Genomic DNA, 23,162 nt, shown 5'->3' on the forward strand with positions numbered 1-23,162 from the left:
TGCTAGGACCAATAGTGTTTCTTGTATGTCAAAATTTTAAACATAGCTGAAGCAGCAACTGTTGAAAATCTTGACGGTAAATGATAACAGCCAAACAGTTGCAGGATAAAGATTTACTGAAATCCTTGACCACGGTTTCGGTATATCTAAATATACCTTCATCAGAAGCAAAAATACACCTGAACAGGGAGACACCTTCATTAACAAAAAACTTAGCACCATAACTGAGAGAGTAAATAAACACTCATAGCTTAAGTAACCATAAAATTACCAAAGTATTACAAGCACAAAAACTTTCAGTCACTTACTAAAATCACATCCTGCAGTGGAGATACATAAAACAACCGTGCCAAAGGCGTCGTCAGTAGTTAAAATTAAAATATCACCTCCATTTGTACAGCATAATTGTGAAGAGAAGATCGATGTGAACATGGCATATCATGAGTACTTAGCCTGTGCACTGACGTGAAGAGGGTGTGGAAGCCCTAAGGCAGACAGTTTCACCGAGAGAGGGCACTTGTAGTATGCACGAGACACTCGTGCAAATTAAAACATACTCATGCGCATCAAAATTTTAAAATTTGTGCTAATTTAAACCCTCTGTCTTAATAAATGAAACATATCAGAACCATTTAAGACACCTACATACAATGGAAAATATGAAACCAATTTGCCTGTGTCCTAGTATCAAGCAGATGGAGCTTTTGCTAAGGAAAACATGTAACGAGAGAGAGCAGTAGTGTTATACGCAAGAATCTTGCATAACTTAAAGACTGGGATACATACTAGCAAAAATGAGCAAAATGTTGTAGTAACATGAAACCATCTGTCATTGTGAATAAAAAAACGTAACAGAATCATTTAACCACACATACACATTGAAAACTGTGAACAGCAAACATAAAAAATACATAAAAGCCTCACAAGACAGGAAAGGTGCATCTCACCAGCATCAACAGAGAAGAAAACCAACGTCTAGTTAGCCAGAATATACTGTGTTAGAGCAAGGAGGGGGTTTGAAACCATTTAAAAAGTTTTATTTCTAAGCTGCACCTGTTCATTAAGAATGAAACCATCTTTTTGAGACAGATGCTTGAAAATCTCTAATTCCTTGAACAGGTGCAGTTTGTAACCCTTACTCACTTCATGTAGCAATTTACGTAATCCAGTTTACGTGGTGTATGCTGTAAGAGCCATAGATGTTCAGCAAACATGGAATTGTACACGTTTTGCCCATTTTTACCTAGCATGTGTTCTTTATATCTTTAACGGGTCCACCTGTCTGTACAATGTAATAATTAGCTGGGGCAGTCGTTACAAGTAATTTTGTAAACTCCGGATTTAGTGCCAAATTCTTCCTGTGCCCCAATTTTTAACAGTATTCACGAGAAAATGAATTTCATGAAAGAGATGCAAAGCGATGAGAGAACTCAATTTTCTTGATTTGATGCTTAAGTTATTTGATGACACAATTAGCTTTGACATTTTTTTAAAAATACTTTTTCTGATAATATTATCGCAGCAGATTCTTGTCGTCCACAAGCTCACAAAATTGGCTTGTTTCATTCTGCAGTTCATCGTGATGTGAGCACACCTTTAGAACAGGATTGTTTAAAAAAAAGAAATACCTTTAGTAAAATCTATAGTTACTAACAATGGATATGACCCTAAGTTAATTGACCAAATTGTTAGGAAAAAAAAAACAGCTGTTAAATGTTCAACCTTAGGAGATAACAGGGCATAAAAGAGTGAGGGTAATAACTTTATTTCTATTCCATTTTTGGGGAATGTATCATACAAGATAAGGAGACTTCTACAGAAGAAATACATTTACAGAGTTGCCTTTTCCGTAAATAATAGCTTGAAACGTAGAGTGATTCATACTATTGGGGCATGGGAAGAACTTGGCACTAAATCTGGAGTTTACAAAATTACTTGTAATGACTGCCCCAACTATTTCATTGGACAGACAGGTAGACTCATTAGAGTAGGATATAAAGAACACATGCTAAGTAAAAATGGGCAAAACGTGTACAATTCCACATTTGCTGAACATCTATGGCTCTTACAACATACGCCACGTGAACTGGATGACATAGAATTGCTACACGAAGTGAGTAAGGGTTACAAACTGGACCTCTTCAAGGAATTAGAGATTTTCAAGCATCTGTCTCAAAAAGATGGTTTTATTCTTAATGAACAGGTGCAGCTTAGGAACAAAATTTTTTTGGATAGTTGTTGCTTGCTCTAACACAATATAGTCTGGCTGACTAGAAGTTAGCTTTCTTGTCTGTTGATGCTGGTGAGATGCACCTTTCCTGTCTTGTTGGGATTTTACATATTTTTAATGTGTGCTGTTCACGGTTTTCGATGTGTATGTGTGGTTAAATGATTCTGTTATGTTTTTTATTCACAATGACAGATGGTTTCATTTTACAACAATGTTTTGTTCATTTTTGCTGGTATGTATCCTAGTCTTTAAGTTACGCGAGATTCTCGCGCATAACACTAGTGCCCTCTTTCGTTAGATGTGTTCCTTAGTGCAAGCTCCATCTGCTTGATACTAGGACACAGACAAATTGGTTTCATATTTTCCATTGTATGTAGGTGTCTTAAATGGTTCTGATATGTTTTATTTATTAAGACAGAGGGTTTAAATTAGCACAAATTTTAAAATTTTGATGCGTATGATTATGTATCCCTGGGTTTTAATGTGCGTGAGTTTCTCGTGCATATTACAAGTGCCCTCTCTCGGTGAAACTGTCTGCCTTAGTGCTTCCACACCCTCTTCACGTTAGTTCACAGTCTAAGTACTCATGATGTGCAGTCTTCACATCGACCTCCTCTTCACAATTATGCTGTACAAATGGAGGTGATATTTTAATTTTAACTACTGATGATGCCTTTGGCAAATTGTTTTATGTATCTCCACTGCAGGATGTGATTTTAGTAAGTGACTAAAAGTTTTTGGGCTTGTAATACTTTGGTAATTTTACGGTTACTTAAGCTATAAGTGTTTCTTTACTCTCTCAGTTATGGTGCTAAGTTTTTTGTTAATGAAGGTGTCTTCCTGTTCAGGTGTATTTTTGCTTCTGATGAAGGTATATTGAGATATACCGAAACCGTGGTCAAGGGTTTCAATAAATCTTTATCCTACAACTGTTTGACTGTTATCATTTACTGTGAAGTTTCATATACATACTAGGTGAATGGGAACTCCACCAACACACTTTCATAGGTGCTGTTATGGACCAAAAGAAGAAAAAAAATCTAGTAAATGTGGGCTCCAAACTGCTTACTGTAAAACCTAAGAGCACTTGTTTATCTTTAATACTGCGAAACACATCCTTTCTAGTGAAAGTTCTTTGCTTTCCATATTTAAGGAGGAGTCAGTAAGCAGCAAAATAAGAAAACAGTGCCCAGTAAACATGGGCTCTAAAATACACACCTTAAGAGCTAAGAACACTACCTCAGTAGCAGAGATTGTTTCAGAGTAGCAAAGATGAAGAAGTGCTCATAGCTCTTAGGCTGAGCAGAACCGGACTCACACTCATCCAACTAGTCGAATGGCTGTATTCGGCTGACTATTCACAGGACATGTGGCAACACTGGCATGCACCACATACAGCCTGTTGACGGGCAGATCCCAGCGAAATGGAATTGGTTGGAGATAGTTGATGCAAGTGGACACCTGCTGTTGCCTCTGTGAGAATGTGTTTCACACTTAATTACCAACTATGAACATGGAGGAGCGTATAAGACTTGTGAATAACAGGTCACTGTGGAAAATGCAGGACAGCTCACCAACACAACTTACAGAGGAAACAATAGTTGAGAGTTGCAGAGGACATGAGTATGGAAGCAAAGTGGAAACCCTAATCATAATGTAACAAAAAACACTATTCCTGTGTCATCAGATTTACTAAATACATGACATATAGTATACATTCGATAAGACTGAGAATGAAGTCTTTCATGACAGCACTGTTGTGTAAAATATTTTCAGACTTCTTGCCACGTCAATTCAGGGTAAAACCTCGAGCTTTCTATGATTTCCACCGTCATCTTCATGAGGAGCAACTGACAGTCAGTTGCTGCTGACGATGGTGATGGTGATGGTGGAAATTGTCGAAATCTCGAGGTTTTCCCTGAGTTGATGCGGCAAGAAGTCCAAGAATATTTTATATATTCAATAAGATTGTTTTTAAAAATCGTAGAAACGGTTCTAAAATCAAAATTTCTCCCCCTGAGTGAAAGAATGTCAAATTTATATCAGATTGAATATGCTGCATTGAAACAGCAGAACTCGCTGACAGAAACATATCTTTTTGTTGATTGCGTTCGCTGGTAAGTGAATGCAGTTGCTGGTTTTTCCCCTTCCTTTTCAATTATGATGTTGTGTAACCAGAAAACACATTTGAGTATAATTTCAGCATTACGATGCTTATCAGTACCAGTACTTTTTGTAGCAATCTCCATTTACTAGTCACTATTCAAAATGCACATTCAATCAGATATCAAGTCTCAGTTTTGACATTGGGAATGGGCTCAATAGATAAATCTACAGTTCCCTTGCCTTGCAACTGACTGGTTGCTGGCCATGTGTTTGATGTTATGCAACTACAGTGTATGAGCTTCATTGGTTGGCCGTAGTCGTACGACTGTACAGGCAACCTGTTAGTCAGACTAATACAGCCCCTGTGGATATACAGGCTGAAGATAGGCATTTTAGAGCCGATGTTTACTAGACTTTTTTCTGGTTTTGGTCCATAAAACCATCTATAAAAATTTGTCAGTGGAATTCTGTTTCACACTGTGTAGGGATACGCCTTCTAATACGACAGGTAATTCCAAAATATTTCTGCTAGCTGATGACACTAGCTTTGTAGTGAAGGATGTTGAGTACAACATAGGCAGTGTATCAAATAGCGCAGTTCAAGTTGTAAGTTCATGGCTTCTAGAAAATAAATTGATGCTTTGTCGTAATAAGACTCAGTTTTTTACAGCTTCTAACACACAATTCAACTAGAGCTGAAATTTTGCATACATAGAATTGGCATATGATCATTGAGACTGAATAATCCAAATTCCTAGTTGTTCGGGTAGATGGTGAGCTGTCGTGGAAAGATCATGTCCAGGATCTTGTTTAAACACTGTATGCTGTTATGTTTACCATTAGAACAGTATCTGTAAAAAATTATAGTGCTACACAAAAATTAGCCTACTTTGCTCGTTTCCATTGACTTATGACATACCGTATTATGCTGTGGGGTAGCTCTTCCCATCCAATCACAAAGGGTATTTTTGGCTCAGAAATTGCCAGTTGAGCGTTTGTTTTCAGCCCCTGTTTAAGAGTCTGGGAATCCTAACATTGGTTATTCCCAAGGTTTAGCAGTTTTTGCCCAGTTAATACTTAGAAACTTATTTTTCACATTCTTTGGAGCCTGTTTCCTGCATAATACTACCAGACCTACCTCTTTAGGAAGTACATATAACCACTCATTGTTTAAGTGCATCCAAATACTGTTATATAAAGTTACTATTCTTTTCACATAATCATTTGAAATGTTGTGTACTGGCAGAAGCAACTTTGCTTCACCCTTTTCCTGATCAAAAGTGGAGAGTAGTGCAAATCTTGATGTGCAGAGTTGTTCATTCTTACTTAATTTCTTACAGTCTAATTGTTTAGCTGACAGCTTTGCATGCTGTCTTCTGCTTCATCAAGTAGCAAAAATTAACAATTTGTGTGAGATGCGGTTGCCATATGCCCTTCTGCGTGTTAACAATGGTGTTTATCATCTGCCCATATTCTGCTTCTACATTGAAATACTTGTTTACATATTGTTACAAATGTTGCATCCCGTATCTGTTTATTTAACCCTAATGAATGTTTCCAACCTTTCCATTCCTGACTTTAAAATGTTTTAATTTTCTTTTATTGCACTTAACCATTCTGCTTACTCAGTTATGTCACACTTGCTCCTGAATTAGCCTCCAAAGTCCTTCTGATTTCCTTTCCATAGTATCTGTGTGTTCCATATGATACGTAGCATCAGCTTCATGTAACGTGCCAAGTACAATTTTACTTACAAGTTGAACAAAGTTACACACATCTCTCTTCCTCTTTCTCTTGTGCCTTATCAGCAGGTGTATCAATTTCTGTTACCCTGTGACTTTCTGCCTTATGTCACTTGTTGTTCTACAGGGTGTCCCTACATCTCTGCATTACTAATTTTTCATATATTTCAGCCTTCTGAAAATGTTTGATTATAGAATCTAGATTTAAATATGTTACAGTGCTCCAAGTGGATCAGTAAGTCTCGACTTTCCCTATATAATCATAATATATGATTATATACGATTTTCCATAACTTCAAAATTAATCTGCTGTTTTAATCTGTTTGCATGTACTGAGACGGTTCTGGCTAGCAAAATCATATAATTGAATTAATTCAGTTTTAATCATAAGTATTGTGTGTACTTCCCGGCTTTATAAATTATTTACACTGAAATGGTGTGTGTGTGTGTGTGTGTGTGTGTGTGTGTGTGTGTGTGTGTGTGAGTGTTTTTGTTTGTTTTAATATGCAATCATCTTGTGTGGTGGTTCTTACCATTGCCTACTCAGACGGCACCTTTCAGCATGTGTGAAGTTGTTGCACAGCAGATCCAATTCCGAGTGTGCATATAAGTTTTTAAAAATTGTTACTTGGCACAGACAACAGAGAATCAGGTCTGGCTCATATCATGTGCCACAGTCAATACCTGGGGCATGCAGAGAGTGCCAGTGTTTAGAAGAGAGGGCACCATACGTAATACCTTTCCACAGCGAGCCAAGTCATAATCAGGGAGTGCAAATGGCGGAGTATGACAGAATCCAGGATGTAATTCTGTGAGCCTTGCAGTATGTAGCTATAGTGTGTAAAATTCGAGATCAGCTGCTCCACGGCATCCTAGCAGTGATGGAAAGTGTGAAGGCAAGGGGAACTGACAGTAACTGAGAATCCACAGTGCAGCCAAGTTCACTGACACCTCCAGTTAATGAGGGCAAATGACTGCATAGAGGGCTGTGATGACATTACGTCCATCTGAAATACCTATTGTAGAAGCTTAGTCTTGGTGTCTGGTCATTCCGTCTGCTTCTCTGATTCCAACGGAATGGCAGTCTCACCAGTTACAGTATAACTTGGTTGGCTAATTGTGATGTGCTGCATACTGCCGAGAGAAGACTTTGCCCCTGAGACTGCAACCAGGCTGCTGTATTGGAACTTAGCTGCTGAAGCTCCCGCTGCTGTTCGGTCACCACAGTGAGTGATAGAAGATGGGGACCAACATGAACCTTCACCCGATGAAGGGTCATACCAAGTGACCACAAACTACTACCTTCAACCTGTTGGGTGAGGCATCTGTGTGCCATTTCCCTGGCTGTACACTGTGTTGCTGATTTGGGTTCTGGGCTTCCACCTTCACAACACCCACCACCCATGATATGGTGTTGGCACCTGCTTAAACACACTTCTGTCTTTGAGTGCTGGGGTGGGCTGTAATAGCTGCTGGTGAGCGACAGTACACTTGTGCATGTAGACTCTTGGTCTGGCTACTTGCACAATATCTCTGTTGGGTTCTGACCTACACCACTACCACAGCCGACACAAAGTGCTGCATCAAAAATCCTTATCGCACTCAAGTGTGTGATTCAGTGCATCTTCCTCCCTGCTGGAAAAGACAACACATACTGTAAGATCACAAGCAATTAAAATACATTTCCAGGCAATGCCATTTCACTGGCGCCTTAGGGTGTATGACAGCCACCTACACCAGCTCCCGAGCTCAGTCTCCCACACCTGTTATGTCTCCACCTCACTTTCTTAACCTCCACACCCACTACATATCCTGACTCAAGGTGTGATCATTACAGCTGGTTCCAGAAGTGAGTCTCACTTCGACACAGCCACAGCTGATATGCATAAGTGGCCCTACACTAACAGAGCTACAGCTGGCATCAAAAGTGGCTCACCACCGCGATGACTGTTGACCACAAGGGGGCCTCACATTGCAGCTGACACTACTGCTACTGGCACCAGTGTCCTGGTGTCTCCATCATCACCACAGCACCTTATCTTATGTTGCAGTCAATGCTTCACACAATGCGGGACTCTGAGAGAGTAACCTGTTATCCTGGGCCTGAAAAAATGATGGCACCAATAATACCTATCTGATATGTATATCACTTAGGCAGATGCAAATATTTCTCCCACAAGGGACCTTCGGAGTGGTTACCAGAGGCATGCACCGAGTCTGGACAAAAATTCAAAGTTACAACAGATCATACGTCATTGAAACAGGTTAACAATGTGAGCACTTAAGTTGAGTTAGTTCAGTTACGAAGTGATTCATAAACCTGGGAAGGAAAACAAAAACTTGAATAAATTGAGCTGCAAAGTCGCTATGCTACAAGCACTTGAGAAAAGTGCCTATGACTGGCAGAGAGCACAAGCAGATGATGCAGGCCTGACTCTCAGGAATTTAACACACGAAGACTTACTATGGAAGTCAACAAAATACGGACTGTTGGTGGATGCCATTGTCCGTTTAACACAACCTCAGCTGGTTACAAGTATATATTAACAGTTAGTGATCATTTTTCACGGTTTTATATCTGACAGCAGTTCCTGTCTGGCAGGCTCCTGTGGTTGCTTCTGCATTAGTGAATAATTGGATTCTTAAGTTTGGTATACCAGAAAGTTTACTGCCTAATCAAGGTACAAACTTCTTATCCATTTGGATGAAACACCTGTGCTGTGCACTTTGTGTTTATAAGATAAGGACAAGTCCCTTCAATCCACAAGTAAATTGGTGAACAGAAGGCGTTCATTGAACAATCTGGAAGATGACAAATCATTATGTTAACAGCCGACATACAGATTGGGACACACATCTTCAATTTGTAGTCAGTGTGTTCATACTAGTCTCTCACTATACAAGGTTATCTACAGAAGGAAAATGGCATGTCTCTCCAGTGTGTTACAACCTAAGTTAGGATCCTGGGCTTCTGCCTTTGGGGCACCTGCTGTCTGTGATATGCTGTTAAGCACATGTGTCTCTTCAGGAGCATTGGCTACACAAGCTGTTGGTGAGGCATGGTAGGCTTGCACCTACAGACTCCTAATCCAGCTACCTGCACGACATCACTATGGGTCCTGACGTACACCACAGCCACACCCAACAAAGTGCCATGTGCACATTTCTTGTTGCACTCAAGTGTGTAATTCAGCACACCTTCCGCCTTGCTAGAGAAGACAACCTCTACCATAAAAACACAAGCAATAAATATGTTTCAAGTCAACACTGTTTCACTAGAGGCTTAGGGTGTATGACAGCCACCCACACCAACTCCCAAGCTCGGGCTCCTGTGCACCCGTAGTGTCACTACCTCACCTGCTCAGCCTCCATGCCCACTGAAAATCCTGACCCGAGAAATGACTGCTACAGTGTGTTAAACCACGGCGATATCAGTAGGTTTTCGGGTGTAGCTTACTCTTGTCAGAATGCAATAATATAATCGTAAGATGCTCTAAGTGTTAATGCTGCTGCTGTTGCGTAGAGTGAATAATTGGATTTTGATCATATTTGCCAATGTCAGAGTCAGGCTAACAACAAATGTTACTGCCAATTTCATCATACTTCCACCATGAGTAATCCTTCTTGATTTATAGCGTAAAAACATCTATCATGGGAAAATAGCTGCATCTCTTTGGAATAGAAGGATTTTTTCCCTCTGTAGTATGTGTCTCTTATGGCAGGGAAGAAAAAATCGTGTTGTAATTTAACGTGGAATTGAACTTCTGCCCCTTTATACAGAAAACCTGCAGGTTGAGGATTCAGCTACAGTGAGAACCAACGAAAATTTCCCTGTTAGAAGTCTGTGTAGTGTAAGTACAGGTGATAACAAAACATTTCATTTGCAGAAAAGCTTTTGTGTCTTCTTGGAATAAGTCTAGAATAAATATATTACTGTTTTTGTGTAATATTCGACTTAATTCCTCCTCCATGTTCTCACCATCATCCAGAAAAAATGGCAAATTGCATTTCATTCATGTCAGTGCTGTAAGGGACTTCAACTCTGGCCATGATTATAAGTCCCCAGGTGTACTTGATAATGTGGAAATTATTGTTATTAGAGAACTCTATGTGGTTTCTGATTTTGAGAATTCAGTATGATGTGAAATTTCCACTTGCTGTAACCAGAGTCTTAAACACAGCAGCATGGCACCAATCATCATGAACAAATTGACAACCAACTGTACCCCAGACATTTTCAATGAGCAACATGTCAGCTGAAGTGCAATCTAAGTGAAAAATTGGTAGCAGTCCTTCAAAAAAGCCTTCCACAATCCTCACTGTATGTGGCTATGCATTGAATGCTGAAACACAGATTTTGGGGGGAGGAAGGTATAGTACCTTAAACTCTCCATTCCTGGTGTAGTAGTTGATATTTGTATTGTCCTCGGTATCCAGGATTAGAACTTACATGTTGTTTCTGACAGCACATGCAGCGTTGTCTGCTATGCTGCCCAACAATGCTGACTGTCAGAATGTCACCACCACAGTATCATGTGGCTGTCAGTATAAGACAGGTTGAAGTGGGATTTGTCAGTAAACACTACTTTTGCCACTCAGCATGTCAGTGAGGGCTTTCATGTGCCCATTGCAATCCATTGTGTTCGTAGTTTGTGGCAAATAGAAGTTGATTCAAAGGCAAACATGCCAACAGTCCAGCAGATGCCGCTGAAGCATTGACACAGGCATTCGCACAAGTAACAGTGCTCAGTGCAGAGCCAACACCATTGGCAAAGTTATGATACGCACTCACTTGCTCCTGTATACAACTCACTGCTATAAAAATGCATCACAGTCATAGTGTGCACTAAGTGAGCTGAAACATTACAGCATGACAAACCCATTTCCTTGAAGCCAATTATTTGGTGCCATTTTAACTCACTCATATGCTGATAATATGTGTTTTAATTTCAATGAAGCATACTGGCACTCAGTACCATTTTTCCATTTTATTTTACAGCCTCTCACGGAGCTTGGAAAAGCAGTTCTTACCAAATCTACATAAAAAATCACTTTTAAGCTTGTGTGTATACTCTGTTTAGCCTTATTCACTTATTGTTGGTAAACTTATCTACACATTTTCTGAGTGTAGAAATCATTCAAGCCACTTTTTTGCATACTGCAATTTTCACAATCAGTAGTGAAAGATTGTCAGAGAATTAAAAAAACATGAATGTAAGTATTGAATGTAGCAGTAATTTCTGTACTCACACTAGAACATTTGGTGTAATTTTAATTGTACATTTTAATTACAATGCAGCATGGGAAATAACTTGCACAATACAAGATCTTGGGGTTGCATTTCAGCATGATAGTCTGTTACTGAAATCAATCAATATTTGAACTATGTTTCATACTGCACTTCAAAGAAATTGATGTGCTACTCAGAATCCCTGGTGAATTTCAATAACATAATGAGTAAAGACAAGCATTCAGTATGTAACGGAGACATAAAATGGAGGAAAGTTACGTAAATAGGAATTTTAATAGCATAGTAACCTGGACACTAAGATGGCTAACTTCTAAATGTTTGGTATGCTGTTCTAGTTGTTAGAGGACAAAGGTTTTAGTGCAAGATGAGGTATATGAGAATGGAATCGCATCATCATCATCATCATCATCATCATCATCTCAGCCCTTTCCCACATCATGTGGGGTCGGCATTGCTTTGCTGGATCCTTCTCTTCCATAAATGCCTATCCAGTGCTTTTTCTCTGGGGCATCCTTTCTCTCGTAGCCCCTGCTACCTTGTCTTTCCATCTCAGTTTCAGTCTTCCTCTTCTCCTTGATCCTTCGATTTCTAGGTCTTCAAATCTTCTCCCCACGTAGTACTCCTCTCTTCTCTGCACATGTCCATACCATCTTAGCCTACTTTCTTGGATCTTCTGCCCTATGGGCCCCACTTTCACTGTTCCCCTGATGTACTCATTCCTTAGTCTATCCTTTCGTGTCACCCCACTCATCCACCTTAACATTCTCATTTCTGCCACTTCCATCTTTTTCTCTTGAACTTTTGTAATTGGCCGAATTTCTGCTCTACACAGCATCGCAGGCCTCACCACAGACTTGAAAAGTTTCCGTTCATTCTCCAGCTAACCTTCTTATCACAGAGTTCTCCGCTCAGTTTCCTCCACTTCATCCATCCACTATTTATCCTGTGTTGTATTTCGGCCTCCAATCCTCCATCACTTTGCATGTAAGAGCCTAGGTGTTTAAATGGAATGGAATCACATAATTAGAAGTACCTTACACAAGGAGTTGTTGTCATTCAGCAATGGTTGTGCCACTGTGATCTGTTCCTGTAGCGTATGCTTGGTGAATAGTAAAGAGGAGCAGAATATGAAAACACCACGTTCTCTTTACTGACACTTTGTAAATTTCCAGTAGGAAAAGAGCACCATTAAGATGCAATATGATAACTGTGAGCATTAATAAGAAAAAATGCAATATAAAAAAGTGTATTTATTTAACTTCATCAAAATAATTTAGAGGTGAGACTATCAGATTAATAGTGTTCTCTGTCAAGCCTATTAAGCGGTTGTCATGTATGATTGGTGTTACAAAACATTTTACATATGTGTTGTGAACAGCGGTTTTCCAAAGTTCTATCACAACTTGCACATGCTGTTTCCAGCTTAGAATATTAAATAATCTCCTATCATATTCAACTGGATTCATAATCATATTTGTTTCCTCCTATTTATGACATTGCCCTTCTTTTCCGATAAGAATTATATTGATTCATGTGAAAAAATAAGTCTTGTTTTTATATTGTTCACTAGCAAACCCTAAGCTTACTGCTAATTTGTTGATGCACCCCCTCCATTGGGTGGTACATCAATAACAAACTCATTGAAATAGAATCATAGCACAGCAACATAGCTGTTGTTGTAGTGGTCTTCAGTCCTGAGACTGGTTTGATGCAGCTCTCCATGCTACCCTATCCTGTGCAAGCTTCTTCATCTCCCAGTACCTACTGCAACCTACATCCTTCTGAATCTGCTTAGTGTATTCATCTCTTGGTCTCCCTCTACGATTATTACCCTCCACGATGCCCTCCAATACTAAATTGGTGATCCCTTGATGCCTCAGAATATGTCCTACCAAGCGATCCCTTCTTCCAGTCAAGTTGTGCCACAAATTTGTCTTCTCCCCAATTCTATTCAATACCTCCTCATTAGTTATGAGATCTACCCATCTAATCTTCAGAATTCTTCTGTAGCGTCACATTTCGAAAGCTTCTTTTCTCTTCTTGTCCAAACTATTTATTGTCCATGTTTCACTTCTATACATGGCTACACTCCATACAAATACTTTCAGAAACGACTTCCTGACACTTAAATCTATACTCGATGTCAACAAATTTCTTTTCTTCAGAAAAGCTTTCCTTGCCATTGCCAGTCTACATTTTGTAACCTCTCTACTTCAACCATCATCAGTTATTTTGCTCCCCAAATAGCAAAACTCCTTTACTGCTTTAAGTGACTCATTTCCTAATCAAATTCCCTCAGCATCACCCTATTTAATTCAACTACATTCCATTTCCTCATTTTGCTTTTGTTGATGTTCATCTTATATCCTCCTTTCAACACACTATCCATACTGTTCAGCTGCTCTTCCAGTTCCTTTGCTGTGTCTAACAGAATTACAATGTCATTGGCGAACCTCAAAGTTTTTATTTCTTCTCCATGGATTTTAATTCCTACTCCGAATTTTTCTTTTGTTTCCTTTACTGCTTGCTCAATACACAGATTGAATAACATCGGGGATAGACTACTACCCTGTCTCACTCCCTTCCCAACCGATGCTTCCCTTTCATGGCCCTCAACTCTTATAACTGCCATCTGGTTTCTGTACAAATTGTAAATAGCCTTTCACTCCCTTTATTTTACCCCTGCCACCTTCAGAATTTGAAAGAGAGTATTCCAGTTAACATTGGCAAAAGCTTTCTCCAAGTCTACAAATGCTAGAAATGTAGGTTTGCCTTTCCTTAATTTATTTTCTAAGACAAGTTGTAGTGTCAGTATTGTCTCATGTGTTCTGACATTTCTACAGAATCCAAACTGATCTTCCCTGAGGTCGGTTTCTACCAGTTTTTCCATTCATCTGTAAAGAATTCGTGTTACTATTTTGCAGCCGTGGCTTATTAAACTAATAGTTCGATAATTTTCAGATCTGTCAACCCCTGCTTTCTTTGGGATTGGAATTGTTATATTCTTCTTGAAGTCTGAGGGTATTTCGCCTGTCTCATACATCTTTCTCATCAGATGGTGGAGTTTTGTCAGGACTGGCTCTCCCAAGGCTATCAGTAGTTCTAATGGAATGTTGTCTACTCCCGGGACCTTGTTATGACTTAGGTCTTTCAGTGCTTTGTCAGACTCTTCGCGCAGTATCATATCTCCCATTTCATCTTTATCTACATACTCTTCCATTTTCATAATATTGTCCTCAAGAACATCGCCCTTGTATAGACCCTCTATATACTCCTTCTATTTTCCTGCTTTCCCTTCTTTGCTGAGAACTGGGTTTCCATCTGAACTCTTGATATTCGTGTAAGTGGTTCTCCTTTCTCCAAAGGTCTCTTTAATTTTCCTGTAGGCAGTATCTATCTTACCCCTAGTGATATACGCCTCCACATCCTTACATTTGTCCTCTAGCCATCCCTGCTTAGCCATTTTTCACTTCCTATTGATCTCATTTTTGAGACATTTTTATTCCTTTTTGCCTACTGCATTTACTGCATCTTTGTATTTTCTCCTTTCATCAATTAAATTCAGTATTTCTTCTGTTACCCAAGGATTTCTACTAGCCCTCGTCTTTTTACCTGCTTGATCCTCTGCTGCCTTCACTATTTCATCCCTCAGAGCTACCCCTTTCTTTTTATACTGTATTTCTTCCCCCCATTCCTGTCAATTGTTCCCTTATGCTCTCCCTGACATTCTGTACAACCTCTGGTTTAATCAGTTTATCCAGGTCCCATCTCCTTAAATTTTCCCACCTTTTTGCAGTTTCTTCAGCTTTAATCTACAGTTCATAAGCAACAGATTGTGGTCAGAGTCCACATCTGCCCCTGGAAATGTCTTACAATTTAAAACCTGGTTCCTAAATATCTGTCTTACCATTATATAATCTATCTGAAAACTTCCAGTATCTCCAAGCTTCTTTCATGTATACAACCTTCTTTTATGATTCTTGAACCAAGTGTTAGCTATGATTAAGTTATGCTCTATGCAAAATTCTACCAAGTGGCTTCCTCTTTCATTTCTTACCCACAGGACTCGCATTCAGGAGGACGACGGTTCAATCCCGTCTCCGGCCATCCTGATTTAGGTTTTCCGTGATTTCCCTAAATCGTTTCAGGCAAATGCCGGGATGGTTCCTTTGAAAGGGCACGGCCGATTTCCTTCCCAATCCTTCTCTAACCCGAGCTTGCGCTCCGTCTCTAATGACCTCGTTGTCGACGGGACGTTAAACACTAACCACCACCATCTTACCCACAGTCCATATTCAACCATTACGTTTCCTCCTCTCCCTTTTCCTACTATCAAATTCCAGTCACCCATGACTATTAAATTTTCATCTCCCTTCACTATCTGAATAATTTCTTTTATCTCATCATACTTTTCATCAATTTCTTCATCATCTGCAGAGCTAGTTGGCATATAAACTTGTACTACTGTGGTAGGTGTGGGCTTCGTATCTATCTTGGCCACAATAATGTGTTCACTATGCTGTTTGTAGTAGCTTACCCACATTCCAATTTTTTTTATTCATTATTAAACCTACTCCTGCATTACCCCTACTTGATTTTGTGTTTATAACCCTGTATTCACCTGACCAAAAGTCTTGTTCCTACTGCCATCAAACTTCCTAATTCCCACTATATCGAACTTTAACCTATCCATTTCCCTTTTTAAATTTTCTAACCTACCTACCCGATTAAGGAATCTGACATTCCACGCTCCTATCCGTAGAACACCCATTTTCTTTCTCCTGATAACGACGTCCTCTTGAGTAGTCCCCACCCGGAGATCCGAATGGGGGACTATTTTACCTCCAGAATATTTTACCTAAGAGGACGCCATCATCATTTAACCATACAGTAAAGCTGCATGCCCTGGGGAAAATTACGGCTGTAGTTTCCCCTTGCTTTCAGCCGTTCGCAGTACCAGCAGAGCAAGGCCATTTTGGTTAGTGTTAAGAGGCCAAGGAGGCCAAATCAGTCAATCATCCAGACTGTTGCCCCTGCAACTACTGAAAAGGGTGCTGCCCCTCTTCAGGAACCACATGTTTGTCTGGCCTCTCAACAGATACCCCTCCGTTGTGGTTGCACCTATGGTACGGCTATCTGTATCGCTGAGGCACACAAGCCTCCACACCAGCGGCAAGGTCCATGGTTCATGGGGGGAGGACATAGCTGTTACTTCTTTAATTTTTTTTTTCTTTCTCTGCAGATTTTTGCTAGATTCATCACAATTTTTCACAAATAACAGCCATTTTGTTTGAGCACCAGGCCATACCGATCTGTCACCATTTCTGTTACACTCTCCGTTCATTCTATAGACCCTATTTTGAAGATGAATCTTCAGGGATGTGAAACTTCTCAAGGTATCCATTAACAAAGTGAAGCGTTTGTTAGAAATTACATAAATAAATATTGTTAAACTGCTCTAAACTATTTGTGGCTACATATTGTAAATTAAGCACACTAAAATTAAAAACATTGCCACTACTCTGGGGAAGGAAAAGCAAGGACATTGTTTATCTCCTGTTGCGACATTGTTTATCTCCTGTTGCTAGTTTAATTTCTTCCAGACTGGGCCATGGGAACAGAGGCCTATTTTCAATGCATATTTATATTTATCATGCAGATCATTGAAATATTTAACTCTTGAGTCTTTATTATCAGATAATTTGCAATAACAGTGGCTACTCTTTTTTTTTTTCTCCAAAATAGATAAGGCTTTTCAGCTTCTTGCTTTATGTCACATGGAAGGCTGCTGACAACCTCCACCTGAGAGGACAGATCCCTACTCTGAGCCACAGACAGAGTCAGTATCCTTAAGAATCCCAATTTAACTGAAGCTGATTTTTATTATTAATGACAAATACTATTAAGGAGTAAATGCATTGGGAAGCAAATGTAAGAATTCAAGATATTTAAAGAGTCTTCAGCAAGATGTGCAGTTAACTACTTTACACAGTGTCTTACTGCTCTATTTCTTTAAATAAATACTTTACTTTGGTTGCGTTGGTGCAGAAGACGATCCCGTAAACCAGTGTCTTGGTCTTCAAGGCACCATTTGGAAATTAATTGTAATTGCAAAACTTGTGGAATTGAGCTTCTTGATTAATTTACTGGTATGTTGGCTTAATCGTAGCTTATTAGTAACTGCCCCCCCCCCCCCCCCCCCCCCGAAGAATTTTGCAGCAAATGTTTCATTTGCTAGATGACATGTTTAATTCTGAAAATAACTCAGTGCTGCAATGGTTATAAGTTCAACTATATCAGTGGTAGTCACAAAGTTAAAAATCGTTTGTTTCCAGGTCCATGTCTACAGTCCTGGTACGCACTGAAATCCCTGGGCCATAGTTCCATAGCGCACCGCTAAAGGAGCATAAACAAAATGGCACAGTCCATCAATTAAGGTTGAAATAGGCCACGCCAGTTTATTGTAGCTACAATAGCAGAGTGCTGTGGTGTGGGGATACCTGCATGTATGGACCGCAGACATGTTGCTGCAAACACACAATTAATTAATTATCTGATTATCTTTGAGAAAACAAAATTTCCTTTCTACAAACACATACAGTGAGAACAGCTTCTCACCTCCACCCCCACCCCCACCCTCCCCCTGTGTTCATCTTGTTGCTACACCTTCAAAGTGTGATAAATTTAACTACTAGAGGTACAGTACATCAATTCTCTAACGAAATTTGTTGTAATCACAAAAAGAATAACAATAATACTAGCAATAAAATAATGTATGCTACAAAGATTTGGGGGGGGGGGGTGGATTGGGTCAAAAACCAAATGATGTTAAGTCAAAACATTGAGCAACTCCAGAACTGATGGCATCTGTGGTTTTTCTAATTTTACCATAAAGAAAATAATAGACACTACATGCAAGCCACTGTCTTAACTAATCAATAGGATGTTTACAGAAGGAACCAGACTGCCTTAAACTGACATTTGTCTTGCCTACATTCAAAAAAGGAAACAGAAATTCACCCCAAAATTACAGACCCATTGTAGTAGTACCTGTAATATCCTAAATTATTGAAACATTAATGAAAGACCAATTAAATGTTTTTTTATAACCTCTTAAGTAGGGCTCAACATGGATTCTGAAGTGAGCTATCAACAATAAAGGCAGTTAAGGAAGTTGTATTATCAATATTACATGGTTTTGAAAATAGGGAACACACATGTGCAACTTAAGTAGATTTAACCAAGGCATTTGACACTGTCCCACATAGCATTTTAATATAAAACTTGAAAAATATGGAATAGCTGATGTAGAACTATTATTGCCAAAAATATATTTGACAAACAGAAACCAAAAGGTAGTTTCAAATTCAAATAACAAATCTTATCACCTCAAGGTGAAATTTGGAGTCTCACATGGATCTGTGCTGGGGCCTTTCTTATTTATTGTGTATGTGTATTTATTATGTTGTGTCCAACCTGTTAACACATAAATTTGTTATGTATGCTGACGACACAACTTTTATCACGTCACATAGTGATGCAAATGTTGTCAAACAAATGAACAACTCAGTGATGGAAAAGACAGCTCAGTGGTTCCATGAAAATAGACTGTAATTAAATAAAAACAAAACTGAACACATCCTCTTTTCCCTTAGAGATATTAATAATGGACCAAATGAACTCAGACATTCAGTAAAATTCTTAGGCATATAGCTAGATACTAAATTATGCTGGAATACCCAAACAGAAGAGCTGTGCAGTAAGTTGACAAGAGTTTTATATCTCCTTAGTATTTTTAAGGATTGTGTCACTATGGAGTGCATGCTTATTGCATACTATGCCTTTTTCCATACACATTTGTATTATGGAATACTTCTTGGGGAATCTCTGTTGGGGTAAAAGATGTCTTCCTCCGGCAGAAAAAAGCCAGTAGACGTATTTTTGGTTTGAGCAAATTAACTTCTTGCAGACAGTACTTTACTGAGCACAAAATACTTACAGTCCTCAATCTATACATATTCAAAGCACTAATGCAAGCCAAACAGAATGCCCACATGTATGAAAGCAGGTCAAATGTGCACTTGTATGAAACCAGACAGGAACTTATTAGAGATTCCTTGGACGTGTTTGAGTAAAGCCCAAAATAATTTTGTACTCACTGGCAAAACATTTTTAACGCTGTATCACATGACACAAGGGAATTGCATGAAAATAAATTTAAAATGGTGGTAGAGACATGGCAGAAACAGAAAGCATTCTATAGTGCAAGTGATTTCATACATAATGAAAAAATACAATGCTCTTTTTATTGTAAATGTGATTGTGAACTAACAAAATTGTAGCTTATGACATACAACAAAATTTGTCTGTGCAACAGGTGTAACAAAACTAAATATGAATGACTACAAAATGTGCAATATTTATGTAATAATATCCATATATGTTAACCTTTGTATAACCATTTATGTAACCATCTGTAGATTTATGTATCTACCTTTTGTATAGTTTGTGTAACAAATTGTACAATTATGTAACAAATGACGATGCCTTATACAACACAAAAGTTGTTTACAGGCAAATAAATCCAATCCAATTCAATTCAGTTCAGTCCTAGAGACATACCAAATAAACATTAAAAGGAAGTGGACTAAATTTTTAGCAACTATATTTTCAACACACTCAGTGATATTATTTGATTAAGACACTGCATTTTTTGTAGAATTGTTATTATGCAGAGAGACAATATTCTTGAGAGTATTATGCTACAGATTTATCTTTTCTTTGACAGGTTCAGGAAGATATCTGGGATACAGTTTCAAGACATGCTCTTCTTTGATGATGAATATAGAAACATCAGAGATTTAGAAGCCCAAGGTGTGACATCTGTTCTTGTTGATAATGGAATATCATTTGCAGTTGTAGAAGAAGGACTCAAAGCTTTTAGTTCTCGAACATCTTGACATAAATTGTTCTGTTCTGTTGTGTAAGCACTGATGATGTCAGAGTGGCTGTAAAAATTTATATCGCTGTATACAACATTTCCAGTGAAAAAGTAATACATCTTGTCACTTCATTAGTTCTGTAGATAAAGAAAAACAAGGTTTCAAATCAAACAGTTTCTTTAAACTGAAATACTTTAGGCTGTCCAGGAATAAATAATAAATGAGTGTACTGTTGAATATACTAGTAGCAATTAATTGTTTCCAGCAGTAGAGGAATTCTGCAAAAGTTCACAGTAATTAGTAACACTAAGCTATCTGTGTAGAAATTTCTCTTCCTTGTAGCTCATTGCTTTTATATATAGCACAAGTGAGTGAAATGGGATTTGGGGGGGGGGGGGATGGTGTCGATTAGTAGAATCCAAAAATTTCTGAATAAATATATATAGGATTTAAAATAATTGTAGAAAATACATAACAGCAGCAATTTCAGAAGTCTCAAATTATCACCAATATCTCATTGACATTTATTTGTTGTTCAGAGGAGATTAGAAACTTCTAGCATAGATGAAATTTATTACCTATAAAGGGTGTCCCATAAAGAATGCAACTGTTGAAATGTCCACTGCTACTTTTTCTTGTAAGTTGTCAGCACTGAACATTGCACAATTTTCGTCTGTATTCTTTGTGTTTAGTAATGGAGTACTTCATGATGAAACAGCATGTTGTCACACTGAAAATGTTTACACATGTGGTGAATATTGTGTAGAGACTATTTATATACTCCAAAGAGTGTTTAGTCAACATAGTGCACAGAAATTAAACCCTCAAGGAATCGTCATTGTAGTCATTCAGTGGAAAAAATCATGATCGTGGGTCGTAATGTTGCTTTAATTCTGGTAAAATCTATTCGCAAATGTTCACAACAATTGTACAGTTCCAGAAGAACCACACAACGAATTATGACAGAAGATTGTCACCTTTGGTCTTATAAAATCCAGTTGGCATGAGAAGTGAAGCCAGACAATCACTAAAAGCACCAAGCAGTTGCCCTTTGTGTGCTTGCAGAACAAAGAACAGAAATTAGTTTCATCAGGAAAGTAATGTGCACTGATAAAACACACTTTCTGTTGAGTAGTTTTGTGTACAAGCAGAATGTCGGGATTTGGTGCACAGAAAACACTCAGGTAACTGGCAAACCCGTAACATCCACAAGTGACTGTGTAGGGTGTGGAAAACGGGTTGAGGGCGTAATTGGGCATACTTCTTCAAAGATAATGCCGAAAACAGATTAACAGTGGATGCTGACTGCTACTGCTGTATGTTAAGCGTGTTTTTATGGTTGAAGCATGATCATGTGAATATTAGAGGTTTGATTTCAATAAGATGGCACAACCTTTTGCACATTGACTGCAGCAATGGACTTGTTACAAGAGAGGTTCCCTGGCTGGGTAATTTTGTGCAATGGTGATGCAAATTGGCCACCCAGATCTTGTGATTTGACAACCCATGATTTTTTCTTGTGGAGATATTTCAAATCTTGTTCTTATCTCAACAAATCATGATGCTTTCCAGAGATCAAGGTTGAGATTCAGCATGTAATTTCATTATTACAGTTGCAAGCATGCCAAAAAGTTGAGGAAAATTTCATCAAAAGAATGAGTGTGTGCCTATAGAGTTGTGGAAGGCATTCAAGTAATATTATATTTGATACATGATTGCAGGTAGTGTATTTTGCAATAAGAGTGTGGTTTGAAAAGTTCTTGGAATTACCATGAGAGGTCAGTGCTAGTGCAACGATTTGGTCACGTGATATTTATTGGACTGTTACCTGTAAACATGTGCCACGTCAGTGCTCTTGGAAGAGAGCTGTGCCAGTGATGTGGCTCTGTTGTTGTCCCCGCGTAGTGATTTGCGAAGGTGGAAAAATCGAGATTCAAGCAGTGATTAAGTACTTCGTGAAGAAAGGTGTGAAAGCAGAGTATATACCTGCCAATTTCCAGAATACACTGGGGTACTCTGCTCCTTCATATTCAACTGTTGCCAAGTGACAAATGAATTTAAATTTGGTTGGAGGAGCTTAGATGATGATCCACACATTGGTCGGCTAAGATGTGTCACTACTCCAGAAATCATTGCAAAAGTGCACAAAATGGTCATGGAGGATTGCTGATTGAAAGGGTGTGAAATTGCTCACGCTTGTCAGATGTCTTATGAAAGGGTATATCACATTTTGACTGAAGAATTGGAAATGAAAAAATTATCTGCAAGATGAGTGCCGTGACTCTTGGCGCTGGATCAAAAACGCATGAGAATGGACATATCGGAACAATGTTTGATCTATTTTAGGAGAAGGGAACAAGATTTTTTGCACTGGTTTGTGACCACAGATGAAACTTGGGTGCACTACTATAACCCAGAGACAAAACAACAGTCAAAGCAGTGGAAACATGCTGATTCTCTGCCACCAAAGAAAGCAAAGACAATTCCTTCGGCAGGGAAGGTCATGGCTTCAGTGTTCTGGGATGTGAAGGGAATTCTGTTTGTAGATTATCTCTCCACTGTGCAAGCAATTGCTGGAGAATACTATGCTAACCTCCTCAACAAATTTCAACAAAAGATGCATGAAAAAAGACCAGGTTTAGCAAGGAAGAAACTCATCTTCCATCAAGACAATGCGTGCCCGCACACATATGCCATTGCCATGGCAAAATTACATGAACTAAGGTATGAATTGTTGCCACATCTGCCTTATTCACCCGATATGGCTCCATCAGACTTCCATCTCTTCCCAAAACTGAAAATTTTTCTTGGTGGACGAAGATTCACTTCGAACAAAGAATTGATAGCTGGAGTTGACAACTATTTTGTAGGCCTGGAGGAAACTCATTGTC

General features: G+C 38.8%; 1 protein-coding gene across 2 annotated transcripts in view; it reads left to right on the forward strand.

Annotated features, from left to right (window-relative positions):
- Window positions 1-20,508, forward strand: part of LOC126260231 (magnesium-dependent phosphatase 1-like) — a 51,430-nt gene extending 30,922 nt beyond the window's left edge. For both annotated transcript variants that reach the window (XM_049957538.1, XM_049957539.1), the window contains one exon: window positions 20,118-20,508. In XM_049957538.1, coding sequence (XP_049813495.1) covers window positions 20,118-20,289 — 172 coding nt within the window. In that variant the 3' untranslated portion in view covers window positions 20,290-20,508. The remainder of the gene's footprint in view (window positions 1-20,117) is intronic.
- The last annotated feature ends 2,654 nt before the right edge of the window (window positions 20,509-23,162 follow it).

This window comes from Schistocerca nitens, chromosome 5, assembly GCF_023898315.1.
Source record: "Schistocerca nitens isolate TAMUIC-IGC-003100 chromosome 5, iqSchNite1.1, whole genome shotgun sequence".
Classification (NCBI taxonomy): Eukaryota; Metazoa; Arthropoda; class Insecta; order Orthoptera; family Acrididae; genus Schistocerca; species Schistocerca nitens.